The following is a 21,231-nucleotide window of genomic DNA, read 5'->3' as shown; positions in this document are numbered from 1 at the left end:
AGAAATTCCAGGATTAATAACAAGGAAATGAAATGTTTGCAGTTCAGTCTGAAGGATAAAACTAACTACTACCTACCAAAATGCAATATATACATTAGCAAAGCCATAACCTAAGCTGCAAAAATTGGGTTATAAAAGCATTTCTTAGTCTCATATAAAGGATGTCAGGTCTCCAAATTAATTATCTCCAAAACAATGATCCATTTGGTCCAATTACCCATAGCATTAGGAGCCACCAATCAGACTGCCATAAAGTAATGAGGAAATATGATCAGTGCATTTCCCACCATCTCAAATGACATGGCAGCCTCAGCAGAATCACTATTGCAGCTCCTCGCATGAGACAGGGAAGTGCTGACTCTGTGGGTCATGGGTTGTCTGCCAGCATCACTGTTCCTGTTCTCCATGACTGGGATGGGAAGAAAGTCCAACATAGGGGAACTTGGCAAAAGTCAGAGAGTAAGCTAGATCCAAAATAAAAGCTTATGTGTTTCTATATTATTCATGTTGTGTTGTCTTAACAAAAATCACCCTCCATTCTCTTTTTGCTCATTTTCTCAAGAAAAACATTTTAAATACATAATAATTAGTAAATTAACATCTTTGGGGGAAATGCTCCCCCAGCTCCACCTGCTCACTCCCATTCTTGGGGAGCTTTCCCTTAATAAAGCATGAGAAGGCTCAGTGGGTAAAGGAAGCTCCGCCCCATGCCAGCTAAATCCCAGGACGTCTCATGGCAAAAGGAGAGGATCTATCCTGAGCTTGTCTTCTGTCCTCAACACAGCCACCCTGTCACACATGAACCCATACACATACAAACACCCCATACACAAAAACATAAAGTACATTTTTAATGATACCTAAAAAATGAGACCTAGTGAATGAAACAAAAAGACAAACGAATAAAAATCCTGGAAGCAAGGTAAATCAGAATTCAATGATTAAAAAGGCCAAATAAGAAGCTAAACTGAAGCAGCCTCTGCCTGCTGGGTTCCTAAGAGCTGATAATGGGGAATTAAGCCGGTTGTATTTTTGTCATCTGATCTGTCCGTGACATGGATAAGAATAAGTAACTTATGGCTGTGCTCTTAAGTGGTAGCAAATCCCTGGAAGTATGCTTCAGTCACTTTACAATGGCAAGTTATTAGACACAGATCTATTTTTAAAAAGAATCTCTCTGTAACCTTATTTTAAAATTAAAAAACAAGTTTTAATTGAAAAAAATTTACATTAAAAATTTTTAAATAAACTTCTTCCAAAAAAAAATCATTGACTGAACCAGTCACAAAAGAACAGACACAATATGCAGTCACTGATAATTGGATATTAGCCTCAGAAAACTCTGAATACCCAAGAAACTCACAGACCATATGAAGCTCAAAAAAAAAAAAAAAGAAAAGGCCAAAAAGTGGAACCCTCAGTCCTTCTTAGAAAAAACAAACAAACAATAAGTGTATAGCACTCTCTCAGAGTGCGGTACACCTAGACCATAAATCATTAAAAACTTGAAAGCTAAGAAGATAGCCTTGTGGCAATTTTTGGTAGTTAAAAATTATTATGTTTAATCTTTACATACCAAAAACTTTGACTATTTCCATGTTACATTTTTTACATATACTTTATGATCTTTGTAAATAGTAAGATTTTAATGCATACTATCAAACCTTTAAAAAAATCAAGTACTGACAAAAATATATTCATATATATTTACACTAAAATGCTTTTTAATAATCAGTACATGTATCTCTGGTTTTTTTTTTAAAATAAAGTTGTAAAGGAAAAAAATCACTGACTGCAGAGGCAGAGAAGGGAACATAGTAAAGAAGAATGGTAGACAAGAAGAAGCAAGAAGGGGCCCAAAGGCACTAACACAGGAGCCAGGCACGCAGGGTCCATTCCAATGCGCAGAACAGCTCAGTCCAGGTCCAGGACACTCGGAGCTAAAGAGTTAAAAGGATGAATTCTCTAATGTGCACTCTACTCCCAAACTGACATCAACAGTACCCACTGCAACAGTCACCCCACCCAACTCCAGTTTCTAGGGTTCTGTCCTAAAGAAATTATCAAGTACAGAGTCAGAAAAATACAAGAAAGTTTATCTCCATAAGTAGTAATGAAGAATTAGGAACAACCATACTTTTGAACAAAGCATGGGGCTACATGAACAAAAGAGAGCTACTGGAAACATATTAACATTCATTTTCATAGGTTTTCTGTTGTCTTTTGTTCTGAGACAAAGGTTCATGTAGCTCAAATAGTCTGAAACTCACTATGTAGCTGAAGATAGATAACACTAAACTTCTGATTTTCCTGCCTCTACTTCCCAAGGGTTAGGATTAGAGCCATGAGCCAGCACATTTTAGAACTTTATTTTCAAAGACTTAAAGATAAACTACTTGTGATGTCATATTTGTGAATGGGAAAAAAATCAGGATACATACAAACATCAGACACACACACATGCATGTACACACATTAATGACAATTTTAATTTTATATTTAAATACTACACATATACATATTTTAAAATACTGACTTTCTTTTCTTTTGAGACAGGGTTTTTTTTTTTTTTTTTTTTTTTTTTTAATACCTCTGGCTACTCTGGAACTCGGAGATCTACCTGCCTCTGCTTCTCAGTACTGGGATGCTGAGATGCTGAGATTGTGTGTGCACCACCACACCTGGCTGAATGAAGATTCTTAAGCACCAAAGCCTAGATCTGCTCTAGACAGAAGGAAGATGGACCACTGTTATTTTTTCTTTAGGCTCCTCTCTAATGAGCATGTAATCACTGTATAATCCAGGTTAGCATCAAATCTAACACCCTCCTGCTTTTTCCTCCTGCATACAGAGACTACAGTAAAGTGTTATTCATACCCTGCTTTGTGTATTTTATATCAGAAAGATGGGTTTACTCTAAAATTTCTCATTGAAGATGGCAACTTTCACTTTTAGGGAAAGGCTCAAAATTTCACGATAAGATTATAGACTATAGATTCTAACTTACATGGCAATACTCTTCTGAAAAAAGATACAGGACCTATGTTGCACAGACTGGCTTTCTCTTCTATTTGCTGATGGCTTTCTTGGACCTTGTGGGGACCCCACTGGAGAGCCTACTTTTCATACAGCAACCAGTATATCTTATCTTAATTGACCTTCCCAGTATTTCTCTCTTCTTCGTATGGAATAATGAGGACTGGCAGAACCCATCTCTCTTGTTCCAGAAAAAAAAAAAGTTTGTTATGGGAGTGACTCAAAATTAGCTACAAATATTTTGAAACACAGGTCACAAGTTATATTCAATGACCACGTATACAAAGTTGCTCATTTCTCAAGAATGGATTTAAGAACAAATCTATGAGTGCCATCTTGTGGGAAGCCTGGTAACTACCACAGCCAAGAACCAAGCTGGCCTCCCATTCCTCTATGGGCTTTTTCACCGAGTTCCCACAGGCAGAAGGTACAGGCTTTGTGATAATCTGTTACATTAAACATAAATTCCCAAAAAGGAGCCAGTATTATTTGTTTATAAGGATGTCTAGTCTTGATCCAGAAATGTCTGAGAGGAAGGCAGGACAGAGGGGCAGAGGGTAGCATACACATGTGTTTGTGGACTGCAAACCCACCCAAAGGCTTGTGGTGCAGTGTGTATGGTATATCCATGCGTCACAGTACTGCCATGAGGCAGGTTCTCTGAAGAATAAATAGCAACTCCCCCAAAAATACTTACTGATTTTATAACGTTAGTAAGAAAAGTTTCACATTTACAATCACTGAGCTTTGTGCTTTGAAGTTGTTTTATTTATCAATGTCAGATCAGGTATAACCAACTTGGGTACAATTCCAAAATAGAACTCTTGTTGGATTCTGGCCATAAAATTCTTTTCAAGTTTGTTAAGATCTTATAAAATAAGAAAGTTTTTCTAATAGTTTAGAAAAAATACTAATTGCTAATAAATTGATTTCATACTCAAAGTAGTAGTCTAACATTTTGAAAGGTGAAATATTACCCTTTTAAACTTCTATTGTGTCAGTTAATTTCAGTGTCTTAGGCTCCAGGGGAGGTTAAGACCCCATACTGAAACCTGGCCAAATGGCTCTGGGAGTGAATTAAGTACTAAGGAGAGGTCAGTATTGCAAATGCAATGGAATATGAACACTGAAGTGAGTGGGCACTGACTCTGAGAAATGACAGTCCTCAGAAGCAGGACAAGAGACATGCAATCAGAGGAGAGGCTCAACACTGTATCAAAGCTCTCCTGAGAAAGGGTCCATGCTTGTCAGCACAGCCAGCTGAACACTCATTTCAAGAAAAGGACTTCTCCTGTGGTAGGGAAGAAGCCCGTAGCAAGCTGAACTTTGGTCCTGTATGCATTAAGTGGTAACATTTCCAAGCATGTAAAATAAATTCACACAATAGAGTTGGAATGGACCCCAAACAAATGCAGATGGGAGAGCAAGACAGATTAAAATCGTGGGGCTGAACTGGGAATATGAATGTGACTCCTGGGTCACTTCTTCAACTCTGGAACAAGTTTTCTCTCTGGCCTGGAAAAACCAATGCAGCAAAGAGAATTACAAACATCTTCCCAAGGTCTGACAAGTTACTTCAGTGAAGACTTCTCCCTCTTAGCAGGACAAGCAGAGAGAGGGCGTGAAAGTGAAGGCCAAGCCTCTTTTGCACACAAAAATAGGAGAGAAAGGGGAGAAAAGAATAGACTCCTCAACTAAAATTCAAAACCATAAGCTCCCCTTCAAACAACAGCCTTGCTCCATCAGAAGTACCTGGGGATCAGTGTAGGTTAGCATTCTGAGCTGAGTTACCAGGGCTTCAACCATAAGAACATTAAACGGTAGGAGGTGATTTTGACTTGGCTCCTGCTTCCTGCCTGTCCTGACCTGCAGGAAGCAGTAGTCATGACAACTTGATGGGAAGGTCATCCCCATACTTTCGGAGCAGCTTCTGATGGTTGTGGTCCACAGACCACTGCTGGGGCAGGTGCTTAGGCTGCATGGAGTCCAGGAAGTGCTGACGCCAGCGGCTCTCCAGCTGCATGAGGGAACGCAGCCCACCCTCGGTGTGACGCTGTACCACCTTTAGACCATGAGGAATATAACTTTCATTGTATATCCTGCCAAAACATGAAGTTGTAAAGGGTCTGAGCAAAACAAGCACTGGACAATCTCATAGGCAGATAAAGAGCTAGACCCCAAAGGACACACTATTTTAAATGCTTACAAAATACCTTTTAAAAAACCTGTTTTTCTCTCTCTCTCTTTCTTTTTTACCTCTGTGTTTTTTCAATATGTGGGATATAGGCTTAGACTGGAGGCACTTGGGGGTTTTGAGTTATATTAATGGGAAGGCCACATACATTCATCCCTAAAGGGAGATCTTGCCTGGCTGATGATGGATTAGAAATATTGATCTTGTATTTGATGGTTCGAGGATACTCAGGGAACAACTTACTTCCCTGTAAGTCATTAATTATTAATCTTAAACCATATCAGTATTAAAATAGAGCTGTTAAGTCAGTCTGCTTTCTCAGAACACCGGCAGACCTAGGTGTAAACTTCAAGGTGATCCACTCTTTAGTGCCTTCTTCTTCACAGAAAGTATGTCAGACAACACTGGCAAAGAGTATGGCAGTCACAGTGAAAGTTCCTGAGGCTGCTCAGCTGTGCAAACAGTGTACAGCAAAAGATGAACACCTGCCTAGTCCTTAGCTAGACAGGAAACCATGAAAACGGCTGGTACTATGTGAACAGAACCTCCCAAAAGCTCCCACCTTCTTCAAGACAGTGAAACCATCTTTCTCAAAAAAAAAAAAAAAAAAAAAAAAAAATACCTGCTCCCAAGCTTCCTTCTCTCCCAACATCTATATTTCCAATCCCTCATCCTAAGCCTCAACCAGCTCAGCAACTTTGCAGATGGTTCATTATTTCCTACTTTTTTTTTTTTTTTTTTTTTTTTTTTTTTTTTTGGTGACAAGGTCTCTCTAGGTAGCCCTGGCTGTCCAGGAACTCATTATATAAACCAGGCTGGCTTGAAGTCACACAGATCCACCTGCTTCTCCCTCCCAAATGTCATCATGCCTAACCCCACTATTTTCAATCTGTCCCCAAACGGTCTGTTCTCAGTGTTGAAAGGAAAGAATCAATTTCTAAAAGTTCTTTGACCTGTCACACATGCTATGGTACACATATATACCCAGATACAAGCAAGCATTCACGAATGTGTGTGTGTGTGTGTGTGTGTGTGTGTATGTGTGTGTGTGTGTGTGTGTATGTGAGTGTGTATGTGTGTGTGTGTACACTGATAAATGAAAAAAAATTAAGAAGTTCATTTGGGAATTAGTCAAAGGCAGTCTCCCTAATATAATGTGGCCTTGACAAGTTATTTAACTTTAGCCTCACAGTATTTAATTAAAACTTAGAAAATAACATTTATACTATGAGTACATAAAGTAGAGATAAAATTTAAAAAGACACTTTAAAAATGTTGAATAATTAAAAATATGAGATATAAATGAAGTCATTAGGTTGCGATTAGAAATAAAGAGGCAATTAATGTGGCCTGTTAGTTTGGTGCCGAGTGCTTCAGTGTCTCTGTAAGGATCTCTCAGTAGATACTTGCTGTCTGAACTGTAAGAGCTCAGTAGCATGGGTGAAATAAGTACCTTTTGAATAAAAGAAATAATTATTTGCTGCTATTTATAAATAAATATTTTACATTTCTTATTACTGATAACAAAACACTTTAGGCATTCAGCCTCGTTCCCAGAGTTTTGTGCACCTCTAGTCCTATTGATGAGATAATCCTCTAAACTGAAAGCTGCACAGTAACCCACAGTTCTTACTGTTGGAGCCACGCATCTGCTTATGCCCCAGGACTGTAAACTTCCTGTTTAGGAACACGGAGTTATGTCATATGCATTTAACTATATACTCACAAGGAAAGAGGGGAAAAGAAAAGAAAGACGAAAAAAATTAAATATGAGAGCTGTTTGCTCAAAATTCTACTTAGTGGGTCTGAACAATTAGAGCAGTAAGACAGGAAATTTGACTGAATGCACCGGTCAAAAGTCTCACATACTGAGGTGTGAGGTGAGAGACACAAAACCACATATACTCTACTTAATGGCAATTCAGAGATTTTTAAGGTATTAATTGACTACTATTTTCATCTTATGTGCTAACTTTAGGATTTACCTCTACAAAAAAATAATCATTAGCCCCAACTCCACTTAATTTGACATATGATCTTATAGAGTCAACAACAGATACCTCACAATTGGCAAAGTTCTTAAAAAAAAATAAAGGCACAGGGTTGGGGAGATGGATCAGAGGTTAAGACTGTTCTTCCAAAGGTCCTGAGTTCAATGCCCAGCAACCACATGGTGGCTCACAGCCATCTGTAATGAGATCTGATGCCATCTTCTGGTCTGCAGGCATACATGCAGGCAGAACTGTGTATACATAATAAATAAATATTGTTTTTAAAAAATTCACATTTTCTTTAAGTATTGTGTGTGTGTGTATAAGTGTGTATGGCACTCGAGTGTGTGCACACAAGCACAAGCATGTCATGGCATGTGTGGAGGTTCAAGGACACCTTTTAGAAATTAATTATCTTGATTTGCCATGCAGGTCCTAGGGATCCAAGTGAAGCTGTCAGATTGGCAGCAAGTGCCTTAACCTGTGGAGCCATCTTACCTTCTCTTATGAGAAGGAAATTCTCAGATTTTTTGATTCTGCCCCACAGAATCTTAGACAAACAGACACTGGATTATAATAAGCATGTGGCTAAGTAAGCACTGTGACTGTGACAAGCGTTCTCATGAAGCAGTGAAAGTTGCTGTGACTGGGTCATACCCCATTCTTTCTCTGAACCGTAAGTTGTACCTGGTCTCCAGGCTGGCGGCCTCTTGAAGCATCTCCTCTGTAACAATATCTGTGTTATAAAACTCCCTGAGTGCATGCAGCAGCTCCTCTTTCCGATGGGCAGGTAGGCTCTCTGCATTGAGCAGGGCTCTGGCTCCAGAACGCACCTGCCTACGCTCTAGATCTTCCAGCAGGCGTAGGCCCTCCTCTGAGCCAATGGGAGCCTGGAACTCCTTGGCCAGCTGCTGCTTCAGATGGTTGTCATAGTAGTTAGAGATGGCATGGCAGGAGGTGCAGAGCAGGAGCACATCATGGGAGTTGTGGTCCTTCATCTCAATAGGGAAATGCTTGCGGTACTCATGTGGAATTATATTTTTCCTGGAATGAGTCCACCCCAAAAGCAATGTTATTACCTTATGACACAGAGCATATATGGAGCCAGAAAGTGAGATACTGGAAGGCTTGGGCAGCACAACTCAACAGAGGTTACATAAGGCAATACTACCTATATGACTCTCAGGCTCCCTGCTGGCCTTATCTACCTGAGCTTTGGGGTCCTCTCCCTTAAAGTACAGACTACATGCTATCATGCTTCATTGGCGGAGGCTGAAAACAACTACCAAGTTCCTAGGAAGGGAACTCTCAGAGAAATAATATTATATTGGCTTTTGATACCTTCACAACCAATTTCAAAGAAGTTCAGTGGGCTAAGCAGACCAATTTCCTTTATCTGAAGACATTACTCCTGGCTCACCAAGGCCTGTCATCATTTTCAAGCAGAACTGCGTTCTCAGGAAAACTCTCAGTATCAACAGTCATCTCATGGTGCAGGGAAAGGAGGGGGAGGTGAGCCAGTGAAGAGTAGCATGGTGGCACATGCCTCCAACTCCAGCTGGAAACTAAGTCAGCGGGACAGCCATACCCAAGGCTACTCAGCCAGGCGATGGCAGCACACGCCTTTAATCCCAGTGCTGGAGAGGAAGAGGCTGTCAGATCTTTGAGTTCTTCGCCAGTCTGATCTATGGAGGGAGTTCTAAGACAGTCAGGGCTACACAGAGAAACACTGTCTCTAAAAAACACATAAGTAAATAAAATATAAGAAGAAATATTGTCTCAAAATGAGAAAAAGTGATCATAACAATAACACCAGAAAATAGAGAATAACAAAACACACCAAAATGGTGGAAGGAAGAGAGGGAATGGGGAAGCAAAGATGGAGAGAAGTTAAGAGGGAAGGAGGAGAGCGAATTACTGTACAGGGCAGGGAGAAAGGTATGTAAACCCAGTGGTCAGCCTCACATTCACTGTGAGAACCCTAATGTAAAAGAACAGCCTTGGAAGACTATAACCAACACTAAGGCTCAGAAAGCTCAAGAGCTTCAGGGAAGGATCCAGGGATACAGCTTCAAAGTCTCCTTTAAGGGGAACAGAGGCCATGAGAGATGGCAGGAAGATGAAGCTGCTAGAAAAACTGTGGTGTTTGTAGAGCTGAGTCTCTCTGCCATTGTGGGAAAACTCAACCAAGGTATCTGAGGGCTCAACATGTGACGACATAGCAATTGCCACAGGAGGTAGATTACTTAGTCTGATACTTTACTCACCGGATGTAGGTATCTGTCTTGCCACAGACAACACACAGGTTCTCTTTAACCATCAAATAATAATCTCCTGGGGACTCAGGTCTTCCTGCAGGTTCAAACTGTAGCCTGACCACAAAAGGTTCTTTACTCACCAGCTCTTAGGAAAAAGAAAACACATTAGTGCTGGGCACTCCCACCTCTGCTCCCAAGAAGCACTTTTTTTTTTTTAATAAAAAGATTTATTCATTCATTTTATGTGTATGAGTACAATGTAGCCTGTAGCCATCTTCAGACACACCAGAAGAGGGCATCGGATCCCATTACAGATGGTTGTGAGCCACCATGTGGTTGCTGGGAATTTTGCTCTTAACTGCTGAGCCATCTCTCCATCCCCCAAGAAGCACTCTGAACCATTGTTCTTTGTGTGCAAGCAGAGAACCAGGTTATGACCACCCAGCCCCAAACATCTCAAGGCTTCTTTGTCTTCCTCCTCTCACCCTCTTCCACACCCTACTCACAGGGCCCTATTTATAAACAAATATGGCAGATGAGTTTCACACCTCCGATGCCTTTGTCCAGGTACCATTGAGCTTTCCTCCGGTCACAGGTGCACAAGGGCTGTCCATCAGGAGCTTGGAGAAAGCAGTTATCATAGAGAGGTGATTTTCTGCAGGGAAAAGAAATCTCATACTAAAAGCTGTAGGTCAAGCTTCCCAAGACCTTCCCACATGCTTTTCTGAATGACTCAAATTATTCTCAACAACAGAATCAAAATCAAATCAGACATGTAGAAAAAAGCAAGGAGGCAAGAAACCACACTCGACTCTCAATCTGTATCGGCTGGGAAGCAGAGCTATAAATGACACCTCTAATTCTTATACCTATGGACTGAGATGCTGGGAAGTGAGTTAGGTGGTATTCACAGAGTTTTCCTGTGAATGTAAACAGGAATATAGCACTAATAAACTGCCAAATCACTGAATTAAACACTAAATTAAAACGGTAAAAGTTCAATATAAAGAATTGAGGGCCACGTGGGTTGATTTCTGGCTCACACGCAATGTTTCCTTCAACTTAATCATCTAATTCCTAAAGGTGCCATGTTCTAGGGATCACACTCCCATTCACAGCATCCTCCTCGAGAGGCGTCAGTCACACAGGAGATTCCCACTAGCTACACAATAAAGTTGTGTGAGGCTAAAATCACTCTAAATTAACAAGAAATCTTAAGGTGCATTTCTCCTGGTAAGTATGAGGACTTCATGTTCATAGCTGTCTCAAACAAAATTTATATCTCCTTAAATATTTTATTATAACTCATTTATTCTGGAGGAGAGGCACACGTGCACGTGAAGATCAGAGGACAATTTTAGGAGTCAGTTCTGTCCTTCTACCATGCGGGTCCTGAAGACTTAACTCAGGTCGTTAGGTTTGGCAGCAAGTGTATCTACCTGGTAAGCAAATAAAGTTACAGGCCTAAGGTGACGCTAGGGTTGGTGACAAAGCATGGGTTTGAAATTCTCTTCATCTCTATTTCATTTGACAAATAGAAAAGTGAGAGATGGGAAAAAGAAGAAAAAGACAAAGAGAAGCATAGTGCAAATGTCACTAAAGGCATGAAGGTGACCCTGGAGGCTTTGCTGGTAAAGCTCAGGGTAACATCAGGGAACATAAGGGTTACCTGGCAGAATAGCCCACCCCCAGGGGCTTCCTCTTATGCTTCCTGGGGTCTCTCCCTTGGTTGTTGCCTGGCACCATCCCATCAGTCTTAGCCTTTCTATTTCTTGGCTTCTGCTGGGACTCCAGTGCTTCCCCATTAACCTCTTCACCCAGCCGGCCAAGTCCTTTGCTTCGGAATGGGATGTCTACCATATTCCTGCATTTCTCCAAGACTTTTTGCCAGTTGATTTGGTCATTGTTTTCCTCTTCATAGAAATTTCTAGAGAAAGGGTGTCCAAGAAGATGGAGAAAGAGAGCCACTGAAATCTGTGCATCCCTGGCAGCATAAGTTACCTAAAGAGAAAAGCCAGAGGTCAGTGGGATATGGAAGACAAGCCAGACAGAGTACCCTCAAAGTCAATTACAAATGCCTTGAAATACCACTCAGGGTGACACTTGCTTAGTAGCATTAAAACCCTGGATTAAGCCAAATGGTGGTGGTGGCCTTTAATCCCAGCACTTGGGAGACAGAGGCAAGCAGATCTCTGAGTTCAAGATCTGCAGAGTGAGTTCCAGGACAGCCAGGGCTACACAGAGAAACCCTCAACCCAGAAAACAAACAAATAAAACACCTGTATTCAAACATCCCCCCACCTCTCTCTTGTATTTCTGCCTTTAGTCCCAGCACTTGGGAAACTGAGTCAGGAGACCCGCCAGACTACATTGAGTTTAAGGACGCCATGAGCTTCTGATGTGAGGTTCTATCTTTAATATAAAAGCAAACAAAAATAAAAGTCTTATTATGGCAGTTGGATGAATGGTTCAGTGAAGTGCTTGCTTTGCAAGACATGAGCTTGACCCCCAGAACCCATGTAAAAAACTGGGCATGGTGACATTCACCGGCAATCCCAGAACTGGAAAACAGATGAATCGCTGGAGCTCCTAACCCTATCTAGAATTAGCAGAATCTAGCTATATAGGTTGGAATGGTCTTGAGCTAGAGACATTCCTGACTCCAGTTCCTAATGATAATATTAGAGGTATATGTTATTATACGTAACATTTTAAATAAGTAAATTTTATTATATAAAATTAATTTTTAAAATTTATTTATATTATGTATATGAGTACATTGTCTCTGTCCTCAGACACACCAGAAGAGGGCATCAGATCCTATTACAGATGGTTGTGAGCCACTGGATGGTTGCTGGAAACTGAACTCAGGACCTCTGGAAGAGCAGTCAGTACTCTTAACCGCTAAGTCATCTTTCCATTCCTAGAAATTAATCTTAATAAAGCCATTTTTTCATTTACTACCACCACTAACAAGAAAAAAGCAAGTTTGGTGGCACATACATTTAATCCCAACAGAAGCAGGCAGCCTGGTCTACATACATTTCCAGGTTATCTACGGCTACACACCAAGATCTTATCTGTTTCAAGGCACAAAGAAGTAACTTACTCAGGGTTACAACCAACAGAAACTGCTATGGAAAACAAACTCATATAATTCAATGCCTTGAATTCTGCCACAGGTTTCTATTAACCTAAACAAATTCTGCTAAAATTTCCCTAATGTTTTGAAAGGATGAACTAGTAACTGACTTGAAGACAACCAAAGGTTGAGACCTAGAGTTAGACAGGGTATCTGTAAGGTCAATGATGAACTGGAAATAAGAAGAAAACAAAACAAAACTACTTTCTAACACTTATCAATTTGTCTGACCAAGGCCAAGAGACTACCTCTTCTGGCCTCCAAATAGTAAAAATTTAAATCACAAGGGCTGGAGGGATGGCTCAGCACTGGTTGCTCTTTCAAAGGATCCAAGTTCAACTCCTGGCAGTCAGATGGCAGCTCATAGTTGTCTGTAACTCCAGTTCTAGAGAGCTGACACCCTCACACAGACATATATGCAGGCAAAATACCAGTGCACATAAAATAAAAATAAATGTATCTTTTCAAAAAATGTAAATCACATAATAGCTAAACTGAAGGCCTACATAGAACTATACAAAATACTAAAGACTTACCTCTAAGGGTGAGCTAAAAAATTCATTTCTGGGGAAACCAAGCAGCCAGAGGGAACAGATGCTCAAAGCTTCCAAGAAAGTGTTAGAGGTTCTAAGAAATGTTTGAAGGTCTGGGAAGGTATTTTGATGTTGATAAGTACAAGTTATGAAGGGTTTATTTTTTTGTAAACTTAAGATTTTTATAAGCTTCAAGGAACGAATCCACTTGAATCCATCAGATCAAATGAACTCAAGATCAGAACTGTCAATTGACAGCCTGCTTCCCTCCCTCCTGCCTATTCCTGAGGGTAGATCTATTTCCCTTTCCCTGGTCCTGGGAATATCCACCCCTCCTCCAATTACCAAGACCACAGGCCCAAGAGTTTCAAAATGTACACCCAAGAAAAAGGTTTTTTCCTATACTCCTTAATTTTATTTCTGCCCCTAACATCTAAGTGTCCCCTCAGCACCCGCATCCAGGTTCTGTAAAACAGTTACCCATAAATACCCACAGACTGCATCACCCGGGTCTGCACAGTCCTACCCCTAGATCGTCCCATAGCCTGGACAGCAGTGACACAACCAGCTCATCCCGGACTTAGCCAACATACCACCTTTTTGCCCACACCCCATAATGGTACCCCAATGTTAGCAGGAAGTACACAGAGATAATTATGTTGCTCCTTATTCATTTATAATCAACAAAAGGCTGGGATGTCTGGTTTAGGATCCAGCACAAGGGACTGAGGTGCATATTTTACATAACAAAACAGATCTGGCCTCCAGGTTCTCCCAGCATCCCTCAGTCCCCACCTGGCATACCCAGCCCACAACCCTCAACTTTACAGCCCAGGGAATAGACTGCCCTTTCCCCAGAGGCATTTTGGTCTCTTTTTCTCTTTCTCTACTCTCTGTGCACTCTTGCCCTTTCTCTCCATCCCCCCACCCCAAACCCCCACATCTCTGTCTTCACATAGTGACTCCCCTGGCCTCAATCCTTGGGGCCAGTGAACTTGCCAGAGAGCAGATTCCCAATAAACATGCACTTAATATATTCCAATCTGGCTTGAACTAGCTCATTTCACTGGTAGCACAGAAATAACCTATCAGATACACAATTTCTGACAGCTGACTAACCATAGCCACTGAAAAGGGGCCCACTAGACCCCAAAGTCCTGCTGTAATTGCTGTCTACTCAACTACTAGTTTTGTCTGTCTGTTCCTTTTTGTTTTTCCAAAATAGAGTTTCTCTGTGAAGCCCTGGCTGTCTTAGAACACCTTTTAAACATCAAGAGCAAATATTATTCTCTGAATTTTTTAAAAGATTTATGTATTATTATTTTACGTCTATAAGTATTTGCCTGCATATATGTATGCATTGTGATTGGTGCCCATGGATCTCCTGGAATACTTCCAGGTGGTTGTGAGTCAATATATTTACAGCTGGGAATAGAATTTGGGCCCTCTGGAAGAGCAGCAGTACGAATAACTGCTGAGCCATCTCTCCAGGCTCTTGCACTCTGAAATCCCTCCAGTTATACTTCTAATTAGAGAAAAACAGTATTGTTAAATATTTTGTTACACTAATTTATTTGCATGTATGTATGGCTGCATATGCCACAGTGTGTGTATAGACGTTAGAGAACAACATGCTAGAGTCAATTCTCTCCTCCTACCAAGTGGATCCTAGGGACTGAATTAAGGTTTTTCAGGCTTAGTTATTATCCACTGTACCATATTGCTGGCCCCAATTAAGAATTATTAACTCTTGCAGGTAGGTGGTGCCTTTAATCCCAGCACTCTGGGGGCAGAGGCAGATGTATCGCTCTGAGCTGGAGGCCAGCCTGGTCATGTTCCCTGACAACTGACACAACAGAATCAGGTCTTTGTACTTGGAGAGCTCTCCCTAATTGGTCCCCACCTTTCCTCCCAATTTACTAGCAACTGGGATTGCCTTCTTTGTTCCTCATTTTAAAAGCCAACCCCAGGCCAGAGAGATGGCTCAGTGGTTAAAAGCACTGACCACTATTCTTTCAGGGGTCCTGAGTTCAATTCCCAGACCTCATGGTGGCTCACAACCATCTGTAATGAGATCTGATGCCCTCTTCTGGTGTGTCTGAAGACAGCTACAGTGTACTCATATACATAAAAGAAATAACTAAATCTTAGCTATGAAGAGCTGCTTTTATTTTCATTAAATACATCCTCTATCTTCTGCTTACTCCTAAATGTGTACCTCAATCGTCTTGGTCAGGAGACAAGAACCAGACAGGAAAGAAAATTTCTAATAGTTACAGTTGTGAGCCACCATGCCCTGCTTCATGTGACATGATTCTATTAATATTCAATCCTATTAAAGCTGAGAAATTGGCACATGTGTGAAGTGCCAGCACTTGGAAGGCCAAGCCAAGAGGATCACATGTTTATGGCATGTACCTTTTCCTTGTTGAGTAATACAACACTGTGCACCTACATTTTATTTATTCATCAGCTGATGCATCTCATCAGATTCTTTATTTATTTATTTATTTATTTATTTATTTATTTATTTATTTATTTTAGAGATAGGGTTTCTCTCTGTAGCCCTGGTGGTTTTGGAATTCAACCTGCAGACCAGGCTGGCCTCAAACTTAGGGTTCTGACAGCCTCTGTTAGAATTAAAGACATACCTCATCACACCTGGCTTTTCTTATCAGTTTTTATGTCTCTCTTTCTTTTTGTTGTTTTGGTCTCTTGTGTGTGTGTGTGTGTGTGTGTGTGTGTGTGTGTGTGTGTGTGTATGATACTGAAAACTAAGTCCAGGCATGCTATAAAAGATACATCTTTAACCTTATGTCTCCTTCTTACATATGAACAGACAACCAAGGTTTAAACATCTGGAAAAATCCCTCACATGAAAGCCAAGGAGAAGCATTTATAAGGAGCTCTGAGGAGAAAGAGGTGATGCTGGAAATGGAAGGAAAGCAGAAATCCTTTCCACTCTGTGAAGAGACTAATATTCTAAATGAGACAAAGGCTGTGTCAACAGTGTGCTCAGGCCTGCAGGTGAAGTGCTGGTTCTGCAGCTTGATGACCTCAGTTCCAACCGGACCTGTATAAAAAGCCAGATGCAGCAGCACGAATCTGTACTACCAGAACTCCTACCTCAAGACAGGAGACAGAGACAGGACAGCAGAGACTACCTCAAGAAAAAGAAAATTAAAGGATCAATTTGGGGGAATCCAATAATCCAAAAACAATAAGTTCTTTAAAGAAAAAAAAAGAGGAGAGTAGTAAACATCAAAGAAAATAATCTGAGGATTCTTTCCTGAACTGGAAGACAAGACCATCCAGACAGAAAGAGTCACTAAACCCTACTGTGTATAAAACATGGCCTCTACTCATGTTTCTCACTGAGGATTTCAAACAAGGAAGGAAAGAGAACTTCCAGAAAGAACAGTCACACACTCAAATGCTAGAAGCTGGAACACAAGGAGTATGGCTTTAAAGTTTTACAAGAAAATGGCTTCTGCCCTAAACTGCCAATAGGCAAATCACTAGCTAAGAGAGGGAGATCACTTGTCCTTTCAGACATGCAGGGTAACGAGAGGACAAAGCCATGGGATTTAGATACCAGGGGATCCAATATAAAAGAGAAGTGGGGGAAGCCACAGACAGACAGAAAGAAGCAAATTTCAGACTGCAGTGGGCAGCAGGTCTGGAGAGCCAACATTCCTGAGTAGAAGAGGGCAGCAAAGAGCTGCAGGAAAACAGCAGAGGGCCACAGAGAGACAATGGAGGGCCAAGAAGCCAGCAGAGGGCAAAGCCATAAGGGAGTTAGCAGAGGGCTGCACAGGGACTTAAGGACAGAACCATAGGAAACTGGGCATGTGTTTTTAGTCTCTCAACACATCTGAGACAGCCAAGAGGGCTTCAACTCTGCTAAACAGGCTGGGACTCAGTCAACAGTGTACAGAAAACCAAGAAAATAAAAATACAAATCATATATCCTGAGAAAACAAAGTATTGTTCCTGATGAAAGTGGAGTATCTATACTGGGGAGATGGGGTAGGGAACAAATTCTTGTTTGGGACCCAGAAACTGGAAGAACTCCAAATTGTAATTTCTGTATAAAAAGTCAAAATATACTATGCAAAAATAAAAAAGAATGATACATGCATATAATCTAAAAGAACAATGGTAATTACCAAAAAGAAATGTAAAAGGTCACCTCTGAGTAGAAGGGCCAAAGAAGAAATAGGGTGACAAAGGCAGATAGCTGTTTACTATTTCTTATGGTGAGATTTATAGCACTTTAAAAAATGTTTATGCATTTGTATTTCTGGAAAAAACACATTTTCTGAAGTGCTAGCACATTCAAAAGTAATACATCATAGAAATTTTGGTGTCATTTAAGCAGCATAAACATTACTGTCTTGAGTGTCACTTTAAGGCCTTTCTTCCTGGTTGGTCTAGTCTTCTTCACATTGAAGACTAGAACCAACTCCTCTGGTCATAAGTACCTGGTCTTCAGTAAGATTCTCAGCATCCCAGTTGCTGCAACGAAGTAGAAGGGACTTGTCAAGTGGGAAGTTCAAAATAGTCTCAGCAAGTGATTTCAGGCTAAGCCCATTACAGATTATATTGTTTCTACAAGAAACAAATAAAACCATGTATCAAAACTGGGCAGATGGCATGCATAGAAAAAAATTTTAAATGACCAATGAACACAAATAAACATGAGAAATCAAAGAAAATGGTTATCTGCTACCAGATCGCAGTGTTTTGTTTTTTAAACAAGTACATCTAGTATCAAGAGAACATAAAAATCAATTAGCCTCATATAAACTGTGTAAACTAGAAATCTTTATGATCATTATGAAAAAATTTAGTAATTAGTAACTATTAAAAACTCAAATAGAAAAATGCTCTGATCTAACAATTGCTTCTCTGGGAGTTTATCCAAAGGAAAACGATACATAAGTGGATATTCATTGCTGCACTATTAGGAAGGAGAATTGTCAACAGACTAAATGTTCTTCCATGGTGCTCATGCCTAACTTTCTTATGTATGAAGAAAAATGACAAGGCTGTTTTCATCGGGGAGACAAGAGTATAAAAACAAGCAAGTATTTCTTCTTCAAAACTTCCTGACTGAAACTGCTGCAGGGAGCTGGAGAGATGGCTGAGGGCCCAGGATTGGTTCCCAGCACTCATGAGGCAGCTCGTAGCCACCTCTAATCCCAGTCTAGGGAGTCCGATGCCCTCTCTGGCCTCCTCAAGCACTGTACACATGTGGAATACTTACATAAATGCAGGGAAAACACTCATACACATAAAATAAACATAAATAAATCCTTTAAAAAATTGCTGTGGGGTAACAAAAAGGATCTTTTTGTTCTGAGCTTAGAGACTAACCAAGAGATTTATGTGAAATTCCTAAGTGGGCCAGGGAGATAGCACAAGGCAAAGGGCACCTCCTGCCAACCCTGTGAACCTAAATTTAATCCCCAATCCCCATAACTGCATAAAGATGTTAATGGACAAGTGAGTGACAAGTAGGTAACACTGTCGCTGTCTTCAAACACTCAAGAAGAGGACATCAGATCCCATTACAGATGGATGTGAGGCACCATATAGTTCCTAGGAATTGAGCTCAGGATCTCTGGAAGAGCAAGCAGTAAGTGCTCGTAACTGCTGAGCCATTTCTCTTCATGTCCTCGGGACACAGTCTCACAGAGAAACTAACTTTCAAGTAAAAAAAAATGAAATTCAAATACATGCAGAAAACATTTAAGAGTGAGTATGGTGGTGCATGCTTGTAATTCCTGGACCAAGATCAAGCTCAGCTATATAGAGTTCGAGACCAGCAGGGCTATATGAGACCTTAGTCATTAATTCATTTAAAATATTTAAATCTTTGGACATGTATGTGTGTGTATACTCATTTGAATGCAGACGAAAGTGTAAAGACCTGGGCTAGAGAGATGGCTTAGAAACCTAAGTGAGAGAGTACTTGCCTAGCATGCACCTGGATTCAATCCCTGGTTCCCAAATAATAACAAGAAAAATCAGTACATAAAAGCAGACAATGTATGACAGTGGTCTAGAGTGAGCATTTGGAAGTCACAGAGCAGCAAGCTGGCAGGCAGAGGCTTCTGTCAGTGTTACAGCAGCATCCTCAGGGATTGTAGGAGCCAAACCACTGCAATGAGGAAAAACAGGAGGCCTTCCCTCACCAAACAAGCAGTCAATAGTCACATTTCATTGCCCTAGTCCAAAAAACACAAAAAGCCCAGGCACACTTGAATAAAACACATAGGGTCTTGATTAAATTTATGGAAGTTAAGGATATGAGGGGAGACACTAAACTTTATTTAGTTTTATTAAAAACCACAAAAGTAGAGCCTGGAGTGTAGCTCAGTGATGAAGCACATACTTAGACAGTATGTACAAAGGCCCAGCAATAAAATGAAATAAAATAGGGGCTGGGGAACATCAATAACAGTTAATAATTCTTAATTATGAAACAAAATTCATTTAAAATAAAGGGTCTTGGGCCAGACATACATTCAATGATATAGAGCTTTCCTAATTAAATCAAGCACTCAAGCTCAATTCTTAGTACTGAAAACATTTTAAAAAATCCAAATAAAATTAAAGGTCTGATACAAGTTTTGTTCTTGTTCTGGAGGAATGACCCAATCAGTAAAGTACTTGTTATGTAAGCGTAAGGAACTTGATCTCCCAGAACCCAAAACACACCTGTAATCCCAGTGGCTAAGAGGCAGAGACAACGGCATGAGGGCCAACCAGTATAGTCAAATCTGTGTACTCAAGATTCAGTGAGACTCTATCTCAAAAATAAAGTGGAGAACTGGGGATGGTGGTATATGCCTTCAATCCCAGCACCCAGGATGCAAAGACAGGCATGTTGATCTCAAGTTCAAGGTCAGCCTGGTCTACATAGTGAGTTCCAGGCCAGCTATGACTATATGCTACAATGCTGTCTAAACCACCACAAAATGAAATGAAAAACAATTGAAGACATTCCACAGTGACCTCTGGCCTCCCTACATGGACATCTGTGTGTGCACCTGAACACATGCACAATTTCATTTTTATTTCTAACCACAACTTGTATATGTATCATTTCATGATACTATTCATCTTTGACTTAATTCTTTTGGGGGGTATTTTTCAGACAGGGGCCCATGATTTATCCCAGGCTAGCCTCAAAAAGGTCCTTCTGCTTAAGTATCTTGTGTGTTGATATTATAAGAGTTAATTAACCACACCTAGCCCATCTTTAGCCAAACTGACACTCAGTTATTCTGCATTTAGAACTCAATGCACTTTCAATTTATATACATTCATGTGTCTCCAAATGCATAGAAAGATAACAGAAAATCAATCAAATTATTGTGCCAAAATTATAGTGATATGATCATAATGGTAGTTAATATTAAAATTCATATAGTATTGTATATAACATACAGTATTCCTCAATTCTTCATATTGCTTAATCATTTAATCCTCACACCAACCCTATAAGGTAAGATTATTATCTCTATAGATAAAACAGTGAGGTTTAGTACTTTATAAAAGGTCACATAGCTGGTCACCAATAGCACTAACAATCCAGACATGCTGTGTGCTTCTGACTCAACCTCTTACCCACTATATACAGAAGAATGCAGAGGGGCCTAGTGAAATGCAGCTTTTGGCCCAGGTGCTGGTGGCACATGCCTTTAATCCCAGCACTCCAGAGGCTAAGACAGGTACTTCTCTGTGAATCAGAAGCCAGCCTGGTCTACAACCTGGTGAGCTCCAGGACAGCCAGGGCTGTTCTGTTACACAGAGAAACCCTGTCTCAAAAACAACCCAACCGGGCTGGATAGATGGCTCAGTGGCTAAGAGCACTGACTGCTCTTCCAAAGGTCCTGAGTTCAAATCCCAGCAACCACATGCAACGGGATCTGATGCCCTCTTCTGATAGCAACAATGTACTCATATAAAATAAATAAATCTTTAAAAAAAAACCCAAAAAACAAACAAACAAAAAAAAAAACAACAACCCAACCAACAAGCAAAAAAGAAATAACGCAGCTTTCTT

At 40.4% G+C, this 21,231-nt stretch overlaps 1 protein-coding gene across 1 annotated transcript in view; it reads right to left on the bottom strand.

The window, feature by feature from the left end:
• Positions 1 to 3,457: 3,457 nt before the first annotated feature.
• Positions 3,458 to 21,231, bottom strand: part of EXD2 (exonuclease 3'-5' domain containing 2) — a 35,437-nt gene continuing 17,663 nt past the window's right edge. Inside the window, exons 4-9 of the mRNA XM_080939266.1 lie at positions 17,639 to 17,765; positions 11,149 to 11,480; positions 10,028 to 10,134; positions 9,489 to 9,624; positions 7,909 to 8,265; positions 3,458 to 5,135 (exon numbers count right to left, since the gene is read on the bottom strand). Of these exons, the coding sequence (XP_080795392.1) occupies positions 4,919 to 5,135; positions 7,909 to 8,265; positions 9,489 to 9,624; positions 10,028 to 10,134; positions 11,149 to 11,480; positions 17,639 to 17,765 (1,276 nt within the window). The 3' untranslated portion in view covers positions 3,458 to 4,918. The remainder of the gene's footprint in view (positions 5,136 to 7,908; positions 8,266 to 9,488; positions 9,625 to 10,027; positions 10,135 to 11,148; positions 11,481 to 17,638; positions 17,766 to 21,231) is intronic.

The sequence above is a fragment of the Micromys minutus genome (genome assembly GCF_963924665.1).
Source record: "Micromys minutus genome assembly, chromosome: 1".
NCBI lineage: Eukaryota > Metazoa > Chordata > Mammalia > Rodentia > Muridae > Micromys > Micromys minutus.
The sequence above is the reverse complement of the archived record's forward strand: the minus strand, read 5'-3'. Positions and strand labels throughout refer to the sequence as shown.